General features: G+C 37.3%; 1 protein-coding gene across 7 annotated transcripts in view; it reads right to left on the minus strand.

Moving 5' to 3' along the window:
• CPEB3 (cytoplasmic polyadenylation element binding protein 3) overlaps window positions 1–20,829 on the minus strand; it is a 179,537-nt gene that overhangs the window by 105,762 nt on the left and 52,946 nt on the right. For 6 of the 7 annotated variants that reach the window (XM_028481099.2, XM_028481100.2, XM_028481101.2 and 3 more), the window contains exon 3: window positions 4,684–4,843. In XM_028481099.2, the coding sequence (XP_028336900.1) occupies window positions 4,684–4,843 (160 nt within the window). The remainder of the gene's footprint in view (window positions 1–4,683; window positions 4,844–20,829) is intronic. The other variant, XM_028481106.2, reaches the window with a different exon arrangement.

The following is a 20,829-nucleotide window of genomic DNA, read 5'->3' on the forward strand; positions in this document are numbered from 1 at the left end:
AAAGGGAGGTAGTTCAAAATTAGAACTGGAGTAATAATTCAAGTACGTAAAGAGACTGTATATTTTTCTGAATAAACTAAATGTAATGAAGGTGCACTTTTTCTAAAACAAGGTGACCTCAACATTCCACAAAAGGGACAAATTTTCTGAAAGGCTCTATAATACTAAATTTAAATTATGATGAATAAAGAAAAATGCCTCTATAATACCAAAAGGATGGCATTATTTCTTCCAAGTTTCTGTCAATTTAAATGTTTTAAAGCACTATTATCAGAGGATAGCTGCTATTTTTTCCCAGATTCAGTATACATTTGAAAAACAAACCCTTCGATATCGGTTCTCAGCTGACACCTGCTCTTTTCATTTTTCAAATTTCAGTTCCATGAATGGTGAAGGAAGAGGAAATTCAAATATACAAAAATGTTTCATCAGGCACTACCCCCAAGTGCTCAACCAAGCCTACTCTTCTGTTATAACAGGGAGACTACACGGGATGAGAGAAGGGTGATTCCTTACTGTTTTTTGCCAAGGACTCTGCTATATTGTACTACCCCAGCCAGGCAATGGGACCTTGCTTCATAATGTCACCTACCCTGCCCAATGCACGGTGTTCGTTTTTCCCTATTATTCTTCTCTCTCATCACTTTGTCCTCTTTGAATAATAATTCCAAGAGAGGGTATGAATAATCAAACCTTAAGTCCCTGGGTTTTCAGAGGGGTTCCCCAGTGGCTAGGTGAACCCTCATCATTGGTAGCAAGTCAGGGGACAGCTGTAAGGAGGATGCAGGGAGGAACATTTTCCCCTTTCCTAATCCTAACTCTCCCGATGCCAGAAATCCCCCGAATCCTCATAATCATGAGGAGAGTTGGCTTTCCCTGCATCCACTAGAAAAGGGGGCAGAGGACAATTCTTCCCACCCAGGCCTCACTCATACCTCTACTGACCCAAGGACTTCTGTACTTAGAAAAGAAATAAGGGATAGTTTTCAATAGTTCACCACCCTTCTCAAAACCCTCCTTCTCATTTCCTGGAGACATTTTCTCAAATGAACGACAGGAGAAGTCATACCTAAGTTATGGTAAGAGACAACAGGTAATTATTAAAATGTTATTCTGCTACAATCAAGAACTGTAGTTTGAGATCTAAGAAGCCCCCCCAAAATTAGTTCTTATTTTATTTAAATTAATTTTTGTTTAAATAAGAGTTCTGTGATCTGAGCAACACTGCAGAAGACATTCCTCAGGGTTCTGTGAAAAAAGCTCAGTTTGACTTTTTCTCTACACTACTTGACATTTTTAACATGGGGAGGAGGTTCTTTTTAATTTTTAAAATTTTAAAATTTCCGACAAACATCTTTAAGGCTGACCTAGTATAGCTAGAAATATGATTGGAAAACTGTTAAAGCTCTTTACTAAAACAAGTTTTATTACTTCCTAAACTTCCTATTCTGTCATTTCTCCCACTAACCCTTTTTCTGCCTGAATCAAGAGAACAGTTGAATAAAGGGATTTCTTACTGAATACATTTATACGATGAAATATCACTGTGAACTTATTTTCACCATGTTCACTTTAAGTACATCATGAAGTACTTTTATTTTTCATGAATGTGATATTCTACTTTATTATACTTTCTTTACACTATTCAGGTATAAAATTTTGTAAAGCCAACAAAACTTAGGAGGATTATTTTTCTTTCTCCTTTAGGTGGTTTTTGATAATGACAGAATGTTTATCCTTCAATAATCACTACTTATATCTATGGCAAATACACAATTTTGACAACTTGCATTCAAAAGCTTTCAACATTTAGCTGCAGTCTAGCTGGAAGGAAGTAAATAAGGTAGGGATATAAAGGTTTACTTTATTACCCAGGCCAGGCAGTAGGCACACCACTACCACTGCTGGTAAAAATATCACAGATAACTTTTGAGCAGTTTCTAGTGTCAGGGACTTTATCTCACCTTCACACCCACTCTACGAAGTAGGTGCTTTATTTTAATGATGAAGACACTAAGGCTTTGAAGAGGCTAATTTATCTAGATCAACAGCCAACTAAAGGCAGAACCAGAATTCAAACCCAGGTTTGAATGACTGCAAAGTCGGAAAGGCTGAGTTGAAATTTCATTTCCTATACAGAGAATATAAAATGTCTGGAAGAATATTAATAAAAATAATAATCTTTGTTATCTCTAGGTAGTAAGTCTCGGGTGGTTTTTTCACTTTCCTTTTTGTCTTTTTATGTACTACTTGAATATCTTACAATGAGCAAGAATGTATTTTTTTTTAAAGAAAACCTAAATCCATAGAAAAACACCAAAACAAGTAAGCACACAAAAAACCAATGACTCTCTAACTTGAATTTTAAGACCCTCAAAATAATGTTCAAGTAAAACAAGAGGATATTAAAGCTAGGAGGAAGAACAGGATGGATAGCAGGAAGTGTTTCTGGACAGACTCATACAGAAGCCATGTGGTAGTTCCCCTATCCTACCACCTTTCTCTTAAAGCTCAATTCACCTAGACATTTACATCTTTTGAGCCAGAGACCCTCTCTATGAATTTACTTTAAGAAAAAGCTACGTGCAAGAACTCATCCATGGCAGCATTACCTATAATGGAGAAAAAGCTGGAAACAACCTAAGAGTCCAAAGATAAGGTCTATCAAAAAATTATAAAAACAAGGTAAAAATATAATGTTTATTATATGGAAAATTTTTTAAAAGATACATCATGACAATGTTTCTTTTTTTTAAAATTATCTTTTAGTTATTATAATTTGCTCCATTTTTTAAAATCAAACATTACTGAAAATCTTTCCCTTAAAATGCTAGCATCATAATTATGTTTTTAGAAGTAATAAGGATCAAACACATGGTGCCATAAACCAAACGTAAAAGTCTCCCAGCTGGAAAAGGGAAGCCTGAAGCTCAAACACCCTAACCAGAGGACAATAACATGGTGATGTAACTGACCATGGGAAGTAGTCCATTCATAGGAAATCAATGTGTGTGGTTGTAACCATATTGAGGCTGTAAAAAAGTACATGTTAAGTGCCTTCCAACTTATTAGGACATATTATATCTGTAAGTACAATTCAGAAGGCTTTTATAGATGAAACCTCACATTTGCAAGTGTAGTGGAGAAATTTATGCAGAGGTAGTTGGACATAAAATAAAAAAGGAGCCATCACAAGTAGAATAAGGTATTTACATTATCCCATAGTGAGGTACCCTCCTTACACTTTGACAGTGCTACTCTTAACAGGGCAGAACAGCTCCTGCTTAATCAATATTCAAAAAATTCTAGAAAATTATTTTACAGACTATAATCTAAGATCCTTTCATAAACTTTTATTGCTAGAAGAATACTGACCAAGATAAAACAGGTATGCATAAAGAACAAGGACTGAATATTTTAGAATAATTAGGATGGGCTTACAGCTGTTCGTGGTAGAGAAGGAAGACAAATGTACCCTTAGAAGATACTAAAAACACAAAACAGTCTGTGAATATTGTTTTTTGTGGTTTTTTTTTAAACACCATTCTCACTTCTAAGTGAAATTACCATGTACCTAATCTTTACTGAAGAAAGATGTGGTAACAGTGACTAAATATAACAATGACTAAATGAGAGGCCTTTTTTCCTACTTCTGAAGGCCTTAAAATATAGCTTTTCTCAAAATCTTTTATTTTCTTCATAGCCTGTTAACTACTTTCTTTTCACTGGAAATTGAGGAAAGCAACAGAAAATCATGAGTGTGACAAGAAAATGATGAAACAGATTTTTGGTGTGGCATGAGGAAATGACTATCAGGTTCACAGTCAGTCATACCCTATATAAAAGCCTGCAGAGAACCAGAGGGGATCAAATTCCTCACAACTCTAGAGGACATAAGGGTTCATATAAGACGGGCAACCTTGTGGCTAACGCTTCCAGTTTTCAGATAGTTAGGCTCTAAACCCAAGTACAGTGGCTATTTCCACAGAAAATTTCCATTTCAGTATTTTTAAATATCACAGGGCCCCTGAAAAGTCCTATACCGCATAATAAGAACTATCTGTAATCATGAATGTAACATCAGCCTCTATCCTGAATTTACATGGGCTCTAAATATAGGAAGTCCTAATATTGCTGACCTTGGGACTTTCTGCCTTATATTTAACCCAAAATATTTTCCTTGTGTTTAGCCTTAGAGAATGTAAAGGGTCACTGTCTGCTGTTAAGTCTGTGTAGCGATATTTCCTACACTAGGAAAGTGATTGTATTTTAATAAAATGAAACCCTTTTCTACAAAGTTTTCTGAAGTAGTCTTTGGAGATTAAATCTCATACTTCCTTGCAGTATACTTGGACTTAAATGAATTATCCAGGTTCAGCTAAACATTTCAAATGCACAAAGCCCAAAAAACTTGGCTTCTGGTCTCATGCTATAAACCATGACCTCAGCTACCCAACACATGCTTCTGCCAGACATTATGATTAAAGCAAACAACCTTGATTATGGTAGGTAGCTGAACCCAGGTTTAAAAAAAAAATCAACTTTAAATACATTCCACAATGCTTTACAGAAGCAAACAAAAACAAACAAACAAAAAAGAAACAAAAACAAAACCACAATTATTAAAAAGCTGATTTTTGTTTAAAACACCAAGCAAGGAATGGACATATGAATATTCCTAACCTGCAAAATGATTCCTCCACATTATATCAGCGAAACTCATTGGTGGGCCACTGGGAGGGTAGTGTTTACCTTTCAGAGGCTCATGATCAGTCCTTATCATATCCATTAAGGAGTTCTCCAACGAGTGCAAGTTAAAAGTGTCATAGGGCCTACTCCGGTCCTAAAAATAAAAACAGAACAAGACAATACATAAAATTACTTCATAAAATTAATAACCATATCATTTGCTTCTTGCCACGGATTGATGACATGAATCAAAATTCCAGGTAGTTTTAATAACACATTCTTTTCATTAAGAATAATGACTTGGGCAACATTAAGTTTAATACAAGTTTCCATAATTAATTAAATTGTATCCTTTACCCTAACAATTCTTTAATATATATGTCCCAGTACTTCAGACTAATTTTCTCTCAAATGAACTAAAAAAGTAAATTCAAAAGGAAGAGTCAAGTGAATTGGCTTTGCCCTCCATGCTTCACCCCCTCCCTCTACTATCAACTGAATAGTCTATTCAAATGAATAGAGATTTTTTTTTTTTCCCTAGAGGAAGACCATAACTAAGAACTCTCAGTCTCCAAACAGAATCACTTCCCTGAAAAATCAAAAGGTGACTGTAGTTTCAACGTAATTTCATTGGGTATCTTTAATAATTGTTACTGATAAGTTCCATACATTACATATACTTTATAAAAATTAAAATGTGTCCAAAGTACTAAAACTACCTTTTGAAAAGCACTCCCATGAAAAAAAACTTTAACCCAAGGTAGTGTGTTTTCATGATGTTAGATTCAAAAACATTTTGAAAACAGAGAGCTAACACAAACTAAGTGAAGAAAAAAATTGTTCTACTGCATTTCACTCAAGCCCATGGGAGACCATCACCGACAAGTTATTTTTAGTAGTCTGAGCCTAAAAGGAAATGCAGTTCATGGTCTAACTTAATACTATAGAACAGATTTAGTTTGCTTTTGCTAAAGAAAAGCAATACAGTCATAAACCTCAACAACCACACCAAATCAAACCACAGCAATGAGAGATTATTTTCAGGGTCTTGAAAAGTTTAAACAGTTTTGCAAATGATCACTTCTCCTCCCCTATGAGCCACAGAATAACAAAATGACTGCCTTGATGAGCAAAAAGGGAGACAACAGGTAAAAATCTCAGCTACAGTGATCATTTTCTAGTTTAAGTCTTAAAATCTTGGGAAACTGTTTTCTTCTGGTTTCTGGAAAGCATGGCTGTATATCCATCCAGGGAGGCAGAAAGGAAGGTGGCATTTCCTCAGCTCTGAGCATAGAGGAGGAACCCAGAGGGTTATTGATTGAATGAATGCAGTAAGTTTGGATGCAGGTCCAAAGAAGAGCCCTGAACTGAGAACCAGAACGCAAGAGTGCTAGAACTACAATCAATTAGGAGCTTTTGGGTACATCATGATCTCTAGTCTGTGCCTGAAATTCCTCCCTTTATACAAATGAAAGGATTGAGCTAGATTATTTATAACATCCCTTCCAATAGTATACTTTTTATTTTTTTTTAACTCACACATGAGGAGTAGGGGTGGAGGGCACAGATGTTATCAAATGCCACAGAGAGATATTTCATTTTTACAAGGCTTTAATGCACAAGTGTAGGGCTGGGCCCTGGTGATTCAGAGATGAATGTTATAACCTAGTCCCTGTTTTTAAGTAAATGATAGAGGGAGACATAACCAATTAAAATAAGAGTATGACAGGTATTTTAACAAAGGAATGTATACAATAAAAACTAAGTCACCTCTATTTCTTAAAGAACATACATATATTTGTGTGTGTATAATAAATTTTTTTTTAAATCACATTCTGTAAAATCCTAGGTGTCTTGAATCTGGACCTGTCATTTAACCAGGCATGAGGCTTGTCTTAGTTATTCTCGATGTCTTCAGTATTCTCATTGGTAAAATGGGATCTCACCTGTGAGGATTAGGGTGAAATTGCTTAAGTATTCATTTTACTCACATTATGTTTGACAAAAAGCAAGTGCTCAACATTTCTTTCTTTACTGCTGCCCCCCAACTCCTTTCTACCTCCACCCCATTTTTTTTTCCTTTTTAACTAACACTCAGCAGTTACCTATCTCTACTGATGGATAAGAAAGAGACATGGAATATTTTCTTTGGTTCTCCATTTTGGTCTCTATATAATTGAAGAAGGTCTTTTCTTTCGCCTTTAGGGTCTTGCTGCTGATCATTTGTTTTGCTTTGGGTTCAAGTTATCAGTGGAAACTCCAATCACTTATGGAGTAAAGCTGAATTTCTAGAAATGCAAGTTTGTATCGGTAAGAATGAGTATCACATTCTTTGTCCAAAGAAAAAGCCAGAGGTAAAAAAGTGTGCTGATGAGTAGTCAAAATGACAGCCTATTTCTGGCACTGACAATCCCAGAATGTGTCTAAGCGCCTTCTATCATACATATCCACACTTCTAACTAGAACCCTGCAGACGTGGGACTATTTCCAAAAAGGCTGATGAGGTGAAGGAACTATAAAAAAAAAAGGCTGTTTGGAACTATAAAAAAAAAACTATAGTTTTTTATAAAACTATAAAAAAATCTGGCTGACTTTAGTACCTTTCCAGCCAGAACAGTTTATTTTTTTCATTTAACTCTTGATATTATCCTTCAAGGTGGATAATAACATACTCCTTTTACACAAGGAAGGTAAGGTTCAGAGAAGATTCAAACGTGGATCTGACCTCCAAGCCTATAGCTAAGGAGTATAAAAATCTGTCCAAAGAAGTTAATCCAATCCATATGGGACAGTAAATGAAAGCCCTATAGAAGCATAGCATTGCATCTAATTACCAATGAAATAACCTTCCTGGCAAGGTGGTAGTGAGTTCGTCAGAAGACTATCAGATATTAGATGACTACCTGTCAGGAAAATTGCAGGGGGTATTTGGAGGGGATTCATGTAATTGAAGTGGTTCCCAAACCTGTCAGACTGTTAAAATCACATGTAGAATGGTTAAAATGCAGGTTCCTGGGCTCTGGCTAAAACCAACTTAATTGTAATTTTAAAAGAAATTAATGTCCTGGTGATTCTTATGACTGGCTAGATTCGAGAGCCACTGGACTGGATGATTCTTCAAGTTAAGCCTTTACCTTCATGAATCTGATCACAAAAATGGGACAGTAAAGTGACGGGAGAGACTAATTAGTAGCAAGAAATAAACAAGCCCGGCCACTTTCCCAAGGGTCAGCTTTGCAGTCTTCCAATTGATTGTGGGTGAGAGAAGCAGGTGGTGGCCTAGTTTTTAAAAGCACAAACTTTGAAATCAGACATCTAATTTTCAAATTCTGGCTCTGCCACTTGCTGGCATGTCACTCTGAACAAGTTTCTAAGCCTTGACTATCTACATTTATAAAATGGGGGTGATAATAATTCTCTTTTTATGGTTGTTTTCAGTGCTATATGACAAACGTACAACAAGGCATCTGTACTGTGGTGGCTACTGGAATATTAGGGAAAACACAAAGAGACTTCTGTGATGCCACCTCAGAGTACTGGAACATAGATTTTAGAACCTAGAGGTTCATGGAGGCTAACCTAACAGGGTTCACTAGTGCGCAATGATGAAACAGGTGAAATGCACAATAGAATCTGCACAGGCTTCTTAACTGAACAAACTTCAGTAAGTACTGAGAGACTTATTTTCTCACTAAAATTAAGTCTATCTATGCTTCATCAATTTGCATACGATTCATCCTTCTTAGTCTTGTAAGTAGTAAATGTTGCTGAAATAACTAACTGGAAAGAAAAAACAAAAAAGACAGAAAAACTAAAACATCTGCAGTGAAATTCAACAGAAATTATGCATAGAGAAAACAAGTCCGCAATTTATCATTTAACAGCAAAGGTTACAAATGGCAAATAATCATTTAGAGTCTTTCTTTTTCATAAGTTTTGTTTCCAGGTATAGGGAATAACAAATAAAGAAAACATCTTTTTAAGTGTGTTTTGAACAAGCCAAACACATCAGGAAGTATTAGAATATGTATAAATAATGATTCCTATTATTGACTCTTTTCTCTGGAGATAACGAAGGACAGATGTCATCAGTTAGATGTACATAGAGGCAGCCACCCCCACCATACAGTTCATTAGGCCTGCTTTCCTTCTTCCCCTAGCTTGACTTAATATTTATAAATTTATCAAGTACTTAATATGTGCCTGGTGCTGTTCTAAGAATGCTAAATGTATTCCCTCACAACTCTAGGTTGGTAACTTCTATCCCCATTTTATAAATTAAGCAATTAAATCTTGAAGAGATAAGTAACTGGCTCAAGGTTACAAGGCTAGTAAGAGGCAGAGCCAGGACTCAGCTAAATCCAGACTGTGCTCTTAAGGACTCCCAGTGTACTGCTTCCTTGACTTCCTCCCACTCCCTTCACCTTAAATGCTTTTCACAAACACCCACTTCAGCCTAATACTGACACAATCAGAGACAGGACTCTTTGATCCCACCCTTCCACACAGGCAACCTAACCCTCACTTGCCCTTGGTCAATGACCCTTGTTCTACTGACAACCAGTTTAATTCAAGTAGTAGATTGATCTACCCTCCAGGACAGCCCCAGGCCTGCCTCTACCAGCCCTACCCCATTTACCTGCCCTTTTCTTGGGAGAGAAATCCAGGACCCTTTTCTACCCTTTCTGGCTTATCCCCAGACAGTTCCTCTCCTAGAGATATAAGGTCAAAGCTGCAAGGGTCCAAGAACATCTGAAAAATAAAAAGCAGCTCTGGAACCAAATGATAAAATTAATCATGGTTATGTAACTGCTCAAAGTCACAAAGCTGGTCAGAAATCAGGATATGAACCCAGGTCTGTGACTTTCAATTCCACACCAGTAATGCTCCAATGCTCTACACTGATCAGTTGCCGTGTGTCCCATGAACAATGGGAGCTTGGCTGGGAACAAAGGGGCACAGACAAGATCAAAAGTCAAAAGGAGGATAGATGTTTGAAAGGGTTAGCAAAGGATAAATGGGGTTGTGAAATGACACAGAAAAAAAAGAGGAGGAATTCCTGAAGGAAGGTTTTTCTATTTATCATATGGCTTCAATATATGTACATATGGATAAAACATTTCAAAGTTAAGTGTATTCAACCCATAAAAGAGAATTAACCCACAAAACTAGCCATTCCTGAATTTCTACCCTACTGCTTTTATTTTCTAATTAGTTTACATTATTTGAAACTATCTCAGTTCCCCACCTACACTATAAACATTGTTTAAGGGTAATGAATATTCTTTATTTTTAAATGGATATTTAATTACATAATTAAAATATGAACGTATTCTTCTCACACACACACACACACACACACACACACACACAACGAATATTACAGAAAAAGCAAAAGTCTCCAATCCTCCTGCCTTCTTGCACTCTCTTCAGACCACTATATACATTTGGCACATATTCTTTCAGATGTTAAAATATATACACACACACACACACACACACACACACACACATATATATATGTCCAATCCTCCTGCCTTCTTGCACTCTCTTCAGACCACTATATACATTTGGCACATATTCTTTCAGATGTTAAAATATATACACACACACACACACACACACACACATATATATATGGACACAGACACACATATACATAGAAAATAGATATTGTTTTATGTTTTTTCCTAAATGTAAAAATATGCATACTGTTCTGCAACTTGCTTTTTTTGACCAATATTGTGCTTCTGAGGTAGGTCCTTTTTAATATATGTTCTTGCCTCTCCCCCACCCAGCTATACACACATGCCTCCTACAGGGTAAATGCATAGTGAGTATGTTAAAAGAACCAAGTAATCATCTCAGTGTATATTCTATAAAATAATTTCTGATTTTGAGATTTCTTTCCTATCCCCCAATTTCCCCAAAATTTCTGCTCTGCTCCTTTAATTGCATCTCTTCCATGCTTGGTCTATTTTGGCACAATCGTTTCCTGATCCCTGGTTTCTATGAAGGACACCACTACTAATGAAACATAAGGATCTACAGAACCTGCCAGCCCTGAGTAAAAATCAAAGAGGTAATATATCCAAAAGATAAAAATGTAGTGAGTTCAAGCTCAGAATATGCTTAACAGTACCAGAAAGAACAGACAAAACATTTAATAACAAATACTAGATAGGGGCAGGAAACAGTTAGATGACTAGTAATATAAAATTTCTATGTATCGCAAAGTAGAATTTTATAAACTAGGAATTTATAGTTCTAAACCAATTACTGCTGTTATTTGTCAGAACCTATCAAAAGCATGAGGTTCCTGTATCAAACTGAACTTTACTATAGTACCAAGCAGCTTGACAAACATTTGCCCGAAGATTAAAACCTTTCCCAAATAAAAGAAAATCAATGTCGCTAAGCTATGGGGAAGAGAAAAAAAAAACTTTTCAAATGCAGATTTTCATCCCATCTTCAGTAGGTAGCAAGTCCTTCAGTCAATGGTAAATTTTAACCATCCCAAATGAGACTATCATATTTGTAGCTCTCTGGAAAACGTGATTGTAGACTCTCCTTCAGTCCCTCAATAGCAAGCAAATGCTCCTTATAGCCAACCTAAAGTCCTTACAAAGTTGAACTCTCTCTTGTTTTTCTGTCTTCAGAAAAAAAAAAAAAAAAAAAAAAAATTGATCAGCACCTGCTATGAATTTTAATATTTTTTAACATTATTGTTAAACCCAGTCTTCCATGAAAGAAATTCTCAAGAATTTAGAGGATATAGCCGTACACAAAGAACTCATGACTCTCATCTTTTTCATGAGAATGACTTCCAATCATTTTAAACTTTTTATCAGATCATATTTTTCCTTGCTGTATAACAGCAAACGAAGCTAAGTTTCTTGAGGAGTTTTTAAGAAAGCAAAAAATAGTTTGACCTGCTCTGAGAGATGCTCAAAAATTAGATGAGCATGACAACTTGAGGCACGACCCAGCAATTTCATAGTCTCTTCCCGCTCCATGCCACCTCCAATCTTCCTTCACAGCTCTTCTCAATCGTTTGCCACACAGGTCTGATAAGAGGCCCAGTTTATCAAACATAGGGAAACATGGCTCTTGGAATCTTATTCACCTGAAATGACCTTCATACTGAGGCCAGATCTAGCTGGGTGAATGCTGAAGGGGTCAACTGGACAAAAAGTACAAATGCCTATTGCTACCACTTCTGACTGTGGTAAACAGTTCAGGGCTAAGTACACATGAACTTTTTTTCTTTAACATTTATTATTTATTTATTTATTGTGGCACGCAGGCTCCAGGGCGTGTGGGCTCTATACTTGTGGCACGCGGGTTCCAGAGCACCTGAGCTCTGTAGTTGTGGCACGTGGTTTCTCTAGTTGAGGTGCGTGGGCTTAGTCGCCCCGCAGCATGTGGGATCTTAGTTACGTGACCGTGACCAGGCATCGAACCTGCGTCCCCTGCACTGGAAGGCGGATTCTCTACCACTGGACCGCCAGGGAAGTCCCCATATGCACTTTTATTTATTTATTTATTTAAATTTATTTATTTTATTTATTTATTTTTGGCTGCGGTGGGTCTTCGTTGCTGTGCATGGGCTTTCTCTAGTTGAGGCAAGCAGGGGCTACTCTTCGTTGCAGTGTGCGGGCTTCTCATTGCAGTGGCTTCTTTTGTTGCAGAGCACAGACTCTAGGCACACGGGCTTCAGTAGTTGTGGCACATGGGCTCAGTAGTGGCTCACAGGCTCTAGAGTGTAGGCTCGGTAGTTGTGACGCATGGGCTTAGCTGCTCCATGGCATGTGGGATCTTCCCGGACCAGGGCTTGAACCCGTGTCCCCTGCATTGGCAGGTGGATTCTTAACCACTGCGTCACCAGGGAAGCCCCCCATATGCACTTTTAAAAGGAGTGATTATACAGTTTAGCAGTGTGTGAGGTAAAAGGCAGAAAGCCAGACCCAGGATGGACACAGAAAGGGATAACAGTAACTACAGGGGTCAAAAGAGCAGGTTCCAAGGACTACAAAAAATTAAAGTTCCCCTTTCCCTGGTTATTGTGCATATGTGACCAGCTGGTGTTGCCCCCAAACTGTTAGGCATCAGAATATTATCCCAAGTAGCTTATTAGGAACTGATTCTTAGACATGACAATGTAGGAAGAGCTTGACCTTCACGACCAAAACCTATCTTAGAACATTATGCAAAGGTGCATAGGGTTCCTCATATTGTTTTCTTTTTACTGATCATAAATGTCAAAATCCTTCCACAAAACTGCCCATTTCTAGCTATAGTTGGACTCTACTGGTGATCCCTTCCCCAATATCTTAACCCCAGATAGTTAGCAATAATGCCTGATATCCTCAATAAACTGTAACTTCCATGGGAGCAGAGATATATCTTATTTCTCCGTATTTCCATCACCCAGTAGAGGGCCTGGCATATAACAGGCATTCAGTAAATGCTTGCTTTGCATTTAAAATCATCCTCCCCGGGCTTCCCAGGTGGCGCAGTGGTTGAGAGTCCGCCTGCCGATGCAGGGGACACTGGTTCGTGCCCCGGTCCGGGACAATCCCACATGCCGCGGAGCGGCTGGGCCCGTGAGCCATGGCCGCTGAGCCTGCGCGTCCGGAGCCTGTGCTCCGCAACGGGAGAGGCCACAACAGTGAGAGGCCCACGTACCACTAAAAAAAAAAAAAAAAAAAAAACATAAAATCATCCTCCTGATGGTTTCATACTGTAAGATTTTCATTGAAAACTAACAAAGAACTGTGCACCTATTAGAATGGCTAAAATCCCAAACAAAACAAAACAAAAAACCCTGACAATTCCAAATGCTGACTAGGATGTGGAACAACCAAAACTCTCATAAATTGCTGGTGGGAATGCAAAATGGTACTGCCACTTTGGAAAAACAATTTGGGAGTTAATTATAAAGTTAAACATACACTTAACAATACAACCTAGCAACCTCACTCCTAAGAACTTACCTAAGGTAAATAAAAACACATGTCCATACAAAAGTCTTTGCACAAATGTTTATAAAAGCTTCATAAAACAACTTTATTTATATTTTCCAAAAACTGGAAACTACTCAAATGCCAATCATCTGGTGACCAGATAAAACAAATTCTGGTACATCCATATGATTGAATATTATTCAGCAATTAAAAAAATGAACTACTGATATGCTATAACATGGATGAACCTTAAAAATACTATGATAAGTGAAAGAAGCCAGTCACAAAGAATCACATGTTGTATAATTCCAATTATATGAGATGTCCAAAATAGGCAAACTATCCAGAGACAGAAAGTAGATTGGTCATAGCCTAGGGCTAGGAAAGTCAGGAGGGAAATGGGGAGTGAAACCTAATGGGTACAGGTTTCTTTTGGGGATGAGGAAAATGTTCTAAAATTAGATAGTAATGACTGACAAACACTTTGTAAATATACTAAAAGCCACCGCATTGTATACTTTAAAAGGGTGAATGAATTTCATGGTATGTGCATTATATCTCAATAAAGCTATTATTGAAAGAAAGAAAAAAGCTTTCCTAAGGTTTTAATAGGAACTATGATCCTACCTACAAATCATCTACTTTAGTTACAGGACATGAGACCTAATAACTTTCTTGAGCTATAACTGAAGGAAGGCAAAGTCTTGACTCCAGCTGTTCCATTCAGGAGCCACTGACGGATCCAGGTAATTAAACCTAAACCACATAGTAGTAAAGTTCAAAAGGCAACCGTATGGCCAGTAAATAACGGGCAAATAACTAATGCCATCCATCGTCACAATATGTATCATTTATATTTCTAAAGATGTCTGTAATATTCCTCCAGAGACCTACAAGCAGTTATTAGCTATATTAACCACAAACAGCATCTTTTCATGTCATCGATTGTTTCTGATGAGTTTTTTTTAATCCCTGAGATTCCTGTCTTATAATGATGTACTCTGTCCTTTAGAGACTCAGATCATCCCATTTATTACCTTTTAAGAATGATATGCTCCAGGGACTTCCCTGGTGGTCCAGTGGTTAAGAATCCACCTTCCTAGACCTGGAGTCTGTCATACAGAGTGAAGTAAGTCAGAAGGAGAAAAACAAATACTATATGCTAACACATATATATGGAATCTAAGAAAAAAAATGTCATGAAGAGATTAGTGGTAGGACGGGAATAAAGCCTGACCCCATATATGCACTACCAAATGTAAATTAGATAGCTAGTGGGAAGCTGCCGCATAGCACAGGGAGATCACCTCTGTGCTTTGTGACCATGAGAGGGGTGGGATAGGGAGGGTGGGAGGGAGGGAGACGCAAGAGGGAAGAGATATGGGAACATATGTATATGTATAACTGATTCACTTTGTTGTAAAGGAGAAACTAACACACTATTGTAAAACAGTTATACTCCAATAAAGATGTTAAAAAAAAAGAATCCACCTTCCAATGCAGGGGATGCGGGTTTGATCCCTGGTCAGGAAACTAAGATCCCACATGCTGCAGGGCAACTAAGCCCCGTGCGCCACAACTACTGAGCCCGCATGCCGCAAACTACAGAGCCCACATGCTCTGGAGCCCGCACACCACAACAAGAGAGAAGCCCACGCGCCACAATGAAAGATCCCACGTGCTGCAAGGAAGATCCCGCAACTAAAACCTGACGCAGCCAAAAATAAAACTTAAAATAAATAAAAAGCTTAAAAAAAAAAAAAGAATGATATGCTCCAGCATCTACCTAAAGGCACTACTAGACTATAAAAGATACCTATATCCATAAACACCAAAGTATGCCCTGCTGCTATTCATTTCAACTGTTGTTTGGCTTCAATGGTTAGGTGAGGTAACACAGCAGAATTCGAAGATTCACCAGAATGTGACAGGGGCTGCAATGTGAACGCTTCTACTGTAGCCCCCTGCTATCCTTTGATCCCTGTATTTAAAAACTGATCAGCAAAACACCGCTGCTTTTATGCAAATAGTCCTATGGCAATGAAAGCAATAAAGTAACAACTTTGCCAGTTTGGGCTAGCACCTGTTTAGGGTTCTTCCCACTTCAGAAACCAACAGATGATGCTGTGCCCAGCATACACACAGATTAAGAGCTATGGAATATAGCTTATCACTGTCACTCCCTGGCCACCACTGGAGAGGTCACCAATGTGCTGTGTGTTTATTTTCTAAGCAAGGAACATGGTGAGTACCAAAAAAATTCACTCCACGTTGATGGACTGGAACCAGAAGAAGAGAAGTATTATTTTTTTCTCAGTTTCCAAACCCCTCTCTTCTAATGGAAGAAGGGAAAACAAACAAAAAACACACCACAAAAAAACCTGCTTTGTATATTTTACCACAATAAAAAAAATCATCAACAAATAAAATATTTACACAGAACCAGAACATTTAAAGCTACCATGCATAAAGTAACAATAAATTATATTATTAAGCTATATTAATAATTATATTAAGCTATATTAATCTTTTCTATTATCTTCACTATATTAAAAAACAAAATAATTGTTAAATTCCCTAAATTATATAAAGCAATCTCAAAAAAGTTATTGCTAAGACCATATCTATGTCATGTTATGTTGTTATGTTTTGCTGTTTTTTCTCTATTTCAGTATGCATTTAAGGAATTCTAATACAAAATACTGGAGGGAAAAAAAAACAAACCCTGCTTCTCAAGTTTATTGTACAATCTCATCTGATTCCAGATGAGACCAATAATAAAAACAGACTGAGTAACCAAACAAATATAATAGGATAGTATGGTCAAAAGCCCTGTCTTAACCATTTTTAAAGCTTTATTCTTTCTGAATTTGAACAGGCTTACTCCCCCTTTATGCCCAACTGTCTCTGACATAAGATAATGCTGGTTTATAAAAAAAGCTACCAATCTGCCTCTGGAGAGAGGGAAACGGATGGGTATACTGTTTTTCATAATAAGCCTTGTAGAATTTATTCGGTCATAGCTACCATATAACAGATAATTAATATATGCCAGACTCTGTGCTGAGTACTTTACGTGCATTATTTTATTTAATCTTTACAACTGTCCTATGAGATAAATATTATAATCTCTATTTTACAGATGAGGAAACTAAATCTTAAATTCAGTTCTTAATACAAATCAGGTAATCCTTGAAGAAGGCTAACCACACACAAATCATTTTTTATGTAAGAATTCCAGGAAGCAAAGATCATCTATAAACCCTTAGCCTAATCTTCCATTTAAATGTTACCACATTTAAGGTGAACACGTTAAAGTACCTAAAATGCAAAGCATCTACATTTATTAAAATATTTGGTATTTGTAAGGTTAAAAAAATTTAGTTCAAAATGAAGCCTGTATCATTCTAGTCACACTACTTTAAGGTACTTTAGAGATTATACAGTAAAATGCAAAAATTTAGATTAAGGGAAGTTCAATCAGAATTTCCAAAATATCTACATCACAGAATATTTCTTAGAAGAACAGCTTGCTTTATCACTTTCAAATGTTAGTGCTAACAAGATTTTGCCAAGTGTGCTGAGGGCTGTTTTACTCTTTCTTCATTTATTCCACATATATTTATTGAAAACTTTAATATGCCAAGCATTAAAGATTAAAAGGTTAAGTGAGGCATACATAGTCTGTCCATAAGCCAGCTGTCTAGTTTACAGATAATTACTATATAATGAGGTAAATGCAGTGACAGAGCTATGCGCTTGGAATTATGGGAGCACAAATGACAGAGAGATCAAATATGCTTCCAGAAAAGGAAGGCCAGAGGCACAGGGACTTGCACAAACACCTGGGTCCAACTTCCTCAAGAAATTTGGAAGGACCCTAGAAGAGATTCTTCAAAGGAAATATATGCTATAGGCTATAAATAGATAAGACTTGTTTGTAAATACTATTAACTTTAATGATGTAGCTTAGGAAACCATTTCTCCAGGACAGTATCAGGTTAATTTGTGTGTGAATGTGCCCAATTTCAGAATAATATTCTACCACAAAAGAGTCCAAGTTTATTTTAAAGACTTTTTTTTTTGTGGCCTTAAATCTTTTTCCTGGTAGTCAAATTTGGGGATCTGGAGGGGAATATTACCATTATCTGTTAAGTTAGATCTGCAAATATTCATTCTCTAGCATACTAAGGCAACAAATAATCTGATTTCCTCTTATTACCTTTTATTTATAGAGTACTTTACATCTCCGAAAGCATTTTCATACACTTTTGCTCATCTGAACCTCATTAGGGTGTTTTGTGGTTTTTTTGGGGGGGCTGCATTGGGTCTTCATTGCTGCACATGGGCTTCCTTTAGTTGCGTCGAGCCAGGGCTACTCTTCGTTGCAGTGTGTGGGCTTCTCATTGTGGTGGCTTCTCTTGTTGCGGAGCACAGGCTCTAGGCGCACGGGCTTCAGTAGTTGTGGCACACGGGCTTAGTTGCTCCACGGCATGTGGGATTGCCCCGGACCAGGGCTGGAACCCGTGTCCCCTGCACTGGCACACAGATTCTTAACCACTGCACCACCAGGGAAGCCTTAGGGTGTTCTTTTGAGCCTTACTTAGCATGCCCTATTCCACTTCAACATATCCCAGAACCTTTCTCTTCTTATTAAACCAGCAACAGGGCTAACAAAAACTCCTGTAATTAAATAATAGCAGAACTGACTGATACTGGCTATGTGCCCAGTACAGTTTTAAACACTTTACATGTTTCATCTCATTTCTTCCTCATAAGAGTCTGTGGTGGTAAATACTATTATTACCTCATTTTAGGAAAAAACTGAGGCAAAAAGATAACAAACAGAAAGTATCTGAGACAGGAGTCAAACCCAGGCAATTCTGGGCCTTAAAACCATTGTGCTCTTCTGCATCAAGGTGGATAATCATTCCTAGTTAATAATTCTCATTTCTGTTACTATCTAACCATTATTTTTCTACCATTCCTGGTGTGGAGGGGTGTGTGTCTGTGAAAAAGAGTTGTATGGTAACTTCTTATTGATATATTATTGTTTCTTATTCATTAAGCTGAACCCCATAGGAACAAGGGGAAAGCAAAAACATGAATAATTCTAAAATGGTTTTTTTTTTCCATCTGTAATTTTACATCTCTCTCCCACATCTAATAGAGGGCTGAAAAAACCCTAACATTTTACTTCAATTTGTGTTTCAAACACTATTTTGAGGAAACTGTTTACTTAAGTGAAAAAATTTCACTTAATTTGCTTTTGAAAAATAATTGATGTAGGACCTCCTTTTAAGGTATAGCTATTTGGAGGTTCTTAAACTGACTCAATTTACAAAAATTAATTTTATTCCCAAAATCTTGTGGGAATTTTACTTCATAAAAAGTGAGGTATCAAAAAAAAAAGTGAAGTATCATTGTAAAAAACTTTACATATGGACATAAATATATAACCATAAATACATGTTTATGTATGAGAACATATATATTATTCTTTCCATAAACCTTTACTGTCACTAGAATATATCATGGCTTCTGGAGACAGAAAAAAGAACAAGCAAGTGGACTGGCTATGTTCTGATTATCCTCATTCAATGACACTATGGGGTATAAACAGTATTCCAAAAGCAAAGACTCAAAAGAGGGATTTCAAGGCACAATTTGAGAAAGGAAAAAGGAGAGAAAAGCCAAGAAGAAATAAAAAGGAAAAAGCAGATAGAACTCACTATTCTTACAATGGTATACACAAGATAATCAGTCTTGGGAATTCCCTGGCAATCCACTGGTTAGGACTCAGTGCTTTCACTGCCAAGGCCCAGGTTCAATTCCTGGTCAGGGAATTAAGATCCCACAAGCCATGCAGTGTAGCCAAAAAAAAAAAATGTATTTTCACTGGGATGACCAGTGGTAGCCAGATAACACTGCTGCTCTGAAGTTGGATAGAAGTAAAAATTCGTAAATCACAGCACATTGATAAGCACTCACATTTCAATAGAAATGGACAAGCTACTTAACCTCCCTGTGAATCAGTTTCTTCATATGAAAAATGGTGATAACACTAACACCCACCTTACACGGATGCTATGAAGATATTTGCAAAGCACTAAGTAGGCTATGCAGCATAATGTAGCACCAAGTAAGTGTGAAATAAATAAAATAAACAAATACCATTCATCCCTGTCATCACGCAGGGAAGTGAAGGTGGTCATATACCACAGTATGGAAGTTCTGAATGAACCTCAATTTCTTTTTCGTGAACTAATGAAGTAAAAGTAAGGCATGATTTACAAGTTGCAAACTACAGAATTATGAAAGAAGCAAGTGGCAAATAAATTACATTCAAGTGGAACTGAATGCACATGAAAAACCTACAGCAATTATTTGGAAATAATAGAAGACAGGAAAGTTGTTGGAGAACAAAAGAAAGGAGGGAAAATATTATATATATGTACCCACACACACCCCTCCCCTCACACACATACACTTTAAGGAGTAATACCTAAACTACTGAACAATCTGTAGTCACTTGGAAAAACTGAAGGTATGAACAAAACTTCAATAGATATACAGTGCTTTTAAAAATACTTTTCATTTGAATAATTTTATGATTTTGTTGACAACTCATCTACCCTTTATAAAAACAATTTCATTCAAAACGTAAACATAAGAGAGGTGGGACTTCCCTGGTGGCGCAGTGGTTAAGAATCCACCTGCCAATGCAGGGGACACGGGTTCAAGCCCTGGTCCAAGAAGATCCCACATGCCACGGAGCAACTAAGCCCGTGCGCCACAACTACTGAGCCTGCACTCTAGAGCCCGCAAGCCACAACTACTAAGCCTGTGTGCCACAACTGCTGAAGCCTGTGCACCGAGAGCCCATGCTCCACAGCAAGAGAAGCCACCGCAATGAGAAGCCCACACATCACAAAAAAGAGTAGCACCTGCTCGCCACAGTTAGATAAAGCCTGCATGCAATGAATACCCAACGCAGCCAAAAATAAATAAATAAATTAATTAAAAACAAAAAAAAACGTAAGAGGGGGCAGACAGCAAAAGCAAGAAGAACTACAATTCTGCAGCCTGTGGAAGGAAAACCACATTCACAGAAAGACAGACAAAATGAAAAGGCAGAGGACTTTGCACCAGATGAAGGAACAAGATAAAACCC

Source organism: Physeter macrocephalus, chromosome 20, assembly GCF_002837175.3.
Source record: "Physeter macrocephalus isolate SW-GA chromosome 20, ASM283717v5, whole genome shotgun sequence".
Lineage (NCBI taxonomy): Eukaryota > Metazoa > Chordata > Mammalia > Artiodactyla > Physeteridae > Physeter > Physeter macrocephalus.